A 7,044-nucleotide genomic window follows, 5' to 3' on the forward strand; every position below is an offset into this window, starting at 1 on the left:
TATTTTTTTAATGTCCTCCCTTTTTAAATGATGAAGCTAGCATTTAGAGGGCAAATAACTTGTCTGTTCAGAGTCAATATTCCAACTTCAGCAATTAATTCTGGAATTTACACTTAACCTATTTGCTGTGTTACTTTAGGCCATTATTTTCTCCAATAACTCTACCATCACTGAATTTAATATAAGCCAACTTCACAAAAATTGCATTTAAAAAGCATAATAAGCGCATAATAAGAATCCAATGAACTACAGAGAAAATCAAGTTTCTGGATATGAAGCTCTTGAGAATCTGACAAATTATCAAATAATTCAGCCAACATGTTCATATAATTTGGTGCTGAAATTTACAAGAGTATTTTTTTCTTTTATAAAATCTTTGTATTCTTTCCTTTGCTATTATTTTTATTTTGTTTTTCATTCAAGTATAATTAATATACAGCATTACATTAATTTCAGGTGTATGATATAGTGATTCAACAATTCTATATGTTTGTTACGCAGTACTCATCACAATGGGTGTACTCAATCCCCTATACAGGAGCATTTTAACTAATATTAAATATATCAGCAATCAGCAATGGAAGAAAATAAATTCTGCCATTTCTCTCCTGTAGTTGCCAAATAATTCTTCATTAACAAATCCTTCGGTGATTCCTTCTGGAAAAAGATTAATTTTACAAACATTTATAATCAAGAGTATTTACCTGATGTTTCTAACATTCTTGGCTCAGGTTCATCCAATTGTAGAAGCTCATCAAGAGCTAATTTTGCTGCATTGGATCTAGCCTCCTTTTTATTTTGTCCCAGTCCAGTCTTATATTGAATACCATCCACCACAGCACAAAAAGCAAAATATGGTCCCATAACGTTACCTTGAAAAAGAAGTCAGAATGAATGCTGCAACAATTCATAATATGTTCTTGCAAATGACATTTTATAAAGAAAAATATCCTAGTACAAACACTGTGGAAAACTATCTTGGCCTATTAGTTTTGTGTTTTATTTTATTTTATTTATTACAGCCAATGCAGGTTAAATATTTTTTTTATGTTCTTTATTTTTGAGAGATAGAGAGAGAGAGTGTGCAAAGGAGAGAGCATGCAAAGCAGAGGGACAGGCAGAGAGAGAGGGAGACACAGAATCCGAAGCAGGCTCCAGGCTCTGAGCTGTCAGCACAGAGCCTGATGTGGGGCTCAAACCCATGGACAGTGAGATTGTGGCCTGAGCTGAAGTCGGACGCTTAACCAACTGAGATGCCCAGGTGCCCCACAGCCAATGCAGGTTAAAAGCAAAGCTGGATGAACCCCTGAACCAGTTCTGAGGAATTCATCAGGCAGCCAGGTTAGCTCCAAATTCAGCATGAACAGTAGGGCCAGCTTTAGAGTATAGATCATACATGGAGGGACAGGGTCTTGTATAAAGAAATACCTGGCAATAGCAAGCACCCAAATATCTACTGAATGACCAACAAGAGGTAAAATGTGGAGCCTCTGGCAACATCTCTCTTCTCCCACCTTCTGAGTACTCTGATACTCTTGTAAGCCCCAGAACAAAAATATCCCTTTGAAGAAATCCTGTGAACCAATCAAGGTGTCATGGTAAGCAATTCAAACCACCATAACTTTAAAGGCAAGTGGAGGGGAGAGAATTCACGAGGAAAACCAAAACAAACAACAGTTTTATACTGAATGTCCAGTCATCCAAAATTCCTAGAAGGATTAGTTTTACACAATTACTTTTACCTAGTTTTCATATTTGCCTAATGAAAACTGAAGTGGAATCATCTAAATTTATAGGCCAAAGATTTTTCCAGTTCAAGTTTTACTTGTTGGTATTCAGACTTTAGAAGTTCTCTAGTTAATGCAAGTCTCTACTCGTTATGGATGGCTAGGTACAGCGTCACTCCACATAAGCCTCATCATCACTGTTATTATTACTTCCTTACATATTACACTAACTTCTGGGTTTCCATATATATCAAAGTTTTACAAGTAACTCCTGACTGCATTTGAGTAAATTGCTTTCCTCCCACCATCTATGACTTCAGTTTCCCAAATTCCTTCATTATGATCACCTAGGTTCCCGTCCCAACTTACTAAACCTTGTAATATTTTGTATATTTATTTAACAAGGGTGAGATTATTATGTGTGAGATATGACCCATCAAATTTGTGAATAAGACCTCTGTGTCAGAGTACTGAGCCTTTAAGCTTCATCCCATCATGCTTCAGGTTCTCAAACTTTAGTATGTATCTAAATCACCTGTAGAGTTGTTAAAATATACTCTGGTGTCATTACTAAACCTACTCATTCAGATTATTCAACTAGTAGTATACACATAAAGTAAATATCATTACTTATCAATGGGTTGTAGTTGTGAGCAGCTTTTACTAAGTTCAATGAAGATTTGCCCTCACATTTTTTTTCTTACTATGACCAACAGCTTACATTTACCAAGAGCATTCTGAGAAGAATGGAGGGAAATACAACTAGTGACACAAAAATAAAGTCCACAGTACCAATCATGAAGTAATCCCACCTACAGTGACTAGACCTTGGAAAACTCCCACCCACGATATTAAGACTCTATTTTTGTCACATGTTTACCAGTTATTTGATTCAAAACAACAGACTGGAAACTTGACTTCACTATGACAATCTTTGCTAAAATCTCAAAAACTTTAAATCCTTTTGCAAAGATACCTTGAGACCCATGTTGGCAAAAGTTAGTATCAGTAAGAGAAAATTTAAAAACCAAGCTACTTAATAATGTGTTTTTATATACAAATACCCACACATATGTGTACACATATATATATATATATTTAAGGATTGTGTTTCTTTGACTCATACTTTTAGCCTGTCAATACCTGTTAAGAGCATTTATTTTCTTAAAAAAATTTTTTTTACATTTATTCATTTTTGAGAGACAGAGAGAGACAGAGCATGAGTGGGGAAGGGGCAGAGAGAGAGGGAGACACAGAATCTGAAGCAGGCTCCAGGCTCTGACCTGCCAGCACAGAGCCGGACATGGGGCTTGAACTCATGAACTGCGAGACCATGACCTGAGCCGAAGTCAGACACTCAACCAACTGAGCCACCCAGGCACCCCAAGAGCATTTATTTTCTTATCCCTCTACTTTCCGAAAGTTCTATCTAATCATTGGTCATAAGGTAAAGAGATCAGAGGCTGCTGTTTGCATTTTATTTGATCTTTACTCCTGCAGCCTTCCACAGGCACAATGTGGTAAAAGACCCTTCTGGTTGGGAGGTGGTTTAAGCGAGAACGGAGAAAATAGTCACACACATCTGCAGAAAGGGTATCCATCATATACTATTTTCGATATACTATCCAAGTCCTAGTTTCACTTTTAGAAGTGAAATTCAGAATTTCATTTGAATTTCAGTTCATTTCACTTGAATTTCACTAACGGGATTTCAGTTCAACTAGCCACACACAAAAAATTAAAATTCAGTGATTAGAAAAATTTTGTACATGTATGTTATTTGCAGAAAAGTATGAATATAAAAATTTCTGAAGTATATCTGTCAAAACATACTAGTTACCTAACCCCAACATTACATGAATATAGAAAATAACCAAATTTAGTACCACTTGTACTCTCTGCTTTAAAAAAAAAATGTTTTAACAACATTTTTGAGAGACAGAGCACGAACAGGGGAGGTGTGGAGAAAGAGGGAATATAGAATCTGAAGCAGGCTCTAGGCTCTGAGCTGTCAGCACAGAGCCCAACATGGGGCTCAAACCCATGAACTATGAGATCATGACCTGAGCTGAAGTTGGACACTTAATCCACTGAGCCATCTAGGCACCCATTTGCTATGCTTTTCATAGGAAAGTATTTTCCAGTACTGCAATAACCAGATACAACTTTCCACTTGCCTGTTGTTACTGTTTCCTTAAGGTCAAGGTGAACTCGTTGCATTTGTGCAAATTGGTGCAAAGCTGACACAGGATTTATCTCTCCACGTTTGTATTTCATTATAAATTCCTTGGGTATTTTTTTTGGAGGAAGGACAGGATTTGAAGTAGATGAAAGACCTTTGGAAAGCAATGGTTCTGGAAAATTACCTAAAAATAAATGTTTACAGTGGTCAGTTCTGTAAAATAATAAAAAAAGTAAAAGCACTAAATCCTCCCCTAAAATGGAAGATTGTCCCTGATATATCTAATTGTTTTTCATTACAGGTAAGTTTCTACTAAAAAATTTTGGCACACATGACAAGTGCAACCTGTTGAAGCAAATACCTTTTGGAGTACTCAAACTATTCGCAAAGAAGTACTATCATTGTCATAACATTAAGTGAGGTCAAGGTTTTCAGAGGCTCTCAAAAGTCATTTTTTTACACATGATGTCACTAAGACCTAGACTGAGTACATAGTCCTGGGACTAAGACAAGTTTGTTTCCCATTCACTGTTTTATATTACTTTTCACTTCGAATTCAATTGACTTTAGGTGTTTGTCCCTGCTTTATACTTAATCTCAGTGATATATGGAATAGAAACCAGTGTAAGTTCAGTCTCTTCCCTGAGGGGGCTAACACAACTGCACCTCAAAAAAGCAAGACACCCTTTAAGTGGTTAAATAGTAAAATAATTAATTGCATAGCAAGGGGAAAGATTTCTACAGGCCTCCTTCAGTGTTCAGAGTCAAATCTGAGTTCCAGATGGGACACAGCCGCTGGTAAATGGATATATAGTCAGGGAACATTTAAACTGCAGGCTCAACAATACTTACTGGCCATCCCAGATTCTTAACTCAGACATTATTGCAAATGAAAAAGAAGTCATACCCGTCACTTGCGTAACCTTGGATGCCATATTCGACAGGCTGTAACTTTCTGAAGAATATCCTGTGGGTGTAGCTACCGTCTGGGCTGATGGCTGAACTGGCAAGTTCTTTTTCAGCATCTGAGCAAAGCTAGGGACCCGGGAACTCTGAAACCAGGCATTGTTGCCAGACATTTTCTCGCCTATAAATCATACGAAAATTGGCAGAAAACAAAAAAAGTACTAGATAAAAATAATCTGAAATTAAAAATTATATTCCCATAAATGGCTTGAACACACACGACATAGAACTAAATCTCGTTAACTTATGTCATGACTGCTTTGTAACTAGAGTTTTAACAGGCACGGGATTCGTCCCCCCTACAGCCCTTCCCTAAGTGCTGCTACAAAAGGGTAACGAAGAGTCAAAACAGTTGGCCAGAAAAGCCCTTACATCTACCCGGGGGTCAGAGAAAAACAGAAAAGAAAACAGAAAAACATAAGACTCTCAAAGGCCGATTCCAGCCCAACTCACACCCACCAAAATTGTCCTTCCTGCCCTGCAGGTCGGAGACCTAGCGACAGGCCGGGGGCTCGCCAGCCGCAGCTGCCACCGCCGTTGCTTCCTCCTCCCGGTTTGACCTCGGGCTTCAAGGCTCACGAGGCCAGAATTGCATCTTTCAAAAGCTGCCTGGTGGCGTCCCAGCAGTACGTGGACTAACACCCCACAACCCTCTTCATCCAATCACCAACCGTCTGCGGGGCTGTGCTCCCGCCCCCGCGCTCACGCCTGCGCCAGCGCCATGGCAGTGCCCTCTGGGCTGTGCGGCCTGCGTCAACAAACGGAGAGACGTAGGGCGTCACACGTTCGACGTCCTGTGATGCCGACTTTGTTCTCTCTGAGCGTGGGTACCCAGACCCCCCTAAGGGGCCCTCACTGCCACGGAAGTCAGGTAAAGCTGCGCAGCCAGGCCTTTCTACCGTCGTACCCAATGCCCTCCACACACCTGGTGCTACCATTTTCATGAAGCACTGTGTTAGAGCCGGGGTGCTTGGGGGTGTCTCTGGGGTACCAATGTGTGGATGGTTTCAAAGAAACTTTTCGTTTTATCTCTGGTTATGCTGAGAAGGCCCCTGTGGACAAGGATTGGCCTCAACAGTGCCTTTACTGTTTACAGGAAAAAAAAAACAAAACAAAACTTTGGACTTTGCATTAGTTTCACTGCTGGTACCAAACAATGAACAATCATGAAAACAGGTGGGGACATTGAAAGCTAATGGCTGTAGTATCTGAGTGATAAACCCATTGTGGGTGTTTTCTTCAATTCTTTGCACTCGTGAAGGTTGAAGGAGACCCTAATGGAGGTGTTAGCTGACAGATGGTAAATTAAATAAATTTACCCATGAAGGCAATTTGTTTTTTAATCTATATACATTATGGTGTTGTAGATAGGATTTTGATGTATGCTAAGTCCATTTTGGCCCAAATCCAAGGGAGCTGATTTTTTTTTTTTTAGTAAAATAACCTTAAAAGAATCGCCTTGTAAAGACTCAAGCCCTCCCCTCTTTCCTAAGGAGAATATTAAGACCACACTATACCTGTGACTACTTACTTAATTTACCTTCTGGCTAATTCCTGGCTTTATTTTTCTTTAGTAAATTACCAATCGAGTTTGGCATGTAACGCAGAAGGAATTGAAGAATTGAGTGATAGCATTATTACAATATATAAATGCTCCCCTACGTTTTTTATATAGGCAAGATTTCTCAAGGGTTAAATCATTTTAAAAGAAAAAGAATAGAATTGATGGTATTCTACCTCATTATAGCAAGGAGTAATATCCGTCCACAAATACGTGGGCTAATTGGAAGAAAAAAAAACACCTTAATTCCTCTTATAAGTAATGCATTTTCAGTAAAGGTATATTTTTCTCTAGTGATTACCAAAATGTATTGATATGTCGCTTTGATCAAATGCCCATTAATAATTGTAATGATAATTCAAAGCAGAATTCTTTTTCCTTAACATTTAGAGACTTTTGCTTACAGGAAATTAAAAAATTCAAATGGTGTTGCCAAGAAGTATGATAGGGATGAATAAAACTTCTGAGTACAAAAACATGTAATTACATTAGGATCAAATTTGAGGAGGGACATGGAATGGAAATAGAAGGCCAAGAAGTTAAAGGAATACATAAAAATTACTCTTAAAGTGTATATAAATAATATTTTATTTTGAAATAATTTTAGA

At 38.3% G+C, this 7,044-nt stretch overlaps 1 protein-coding gene across 2 annotated transcripts in view; it reads right to left on the reverse strand.

Moving 5' to 3' along the window:
- The window catches only part of ADAD1 (adenosine deaminase domain containing 1), a 49,385-nt gene extending 44,397 nt beyond the window's left edge, over positions 1-4,988 (reverse strand). For both annotated transcript variants that reach the window (XM_030311905.1, XM_030311904.1), the window contains exons 1-3: positions 4,817-4,988; positions 3,905-4,093; positions 705-872 (exon numbers count right to left, since the gene is read on the reverse strand). In XM_030311905.1, the coding sequence (XP_030167765.1) occupies positions 705-872; positions 3,905-4,093; positions 4,817-4,988 (529 nt within the window). The remainder of the gene's footprint in view (positions 1-704; positions 873-3,904; positions 4,094-4,816) is intronic.
- Between the last annotated feature and the right edge of the window lie 2,056 nt (positions 4,989-7,044).

The sequence above is a fragment of the Lynx canadensis genome, chromosome B1 (assembly GCF_007474595.2).
Source record: "Lynx canadensis isolate LIC74 chromosome B1, mLynCan4.pri.v2, whole genome shotgun sequence".
In the NCBI taxonomy this organism is placed as follows: Eukaryota; Metazoa; Chordata; class Mammalia; order Carnivora; family Felidae; genus Lynx; species Lynx canadensis.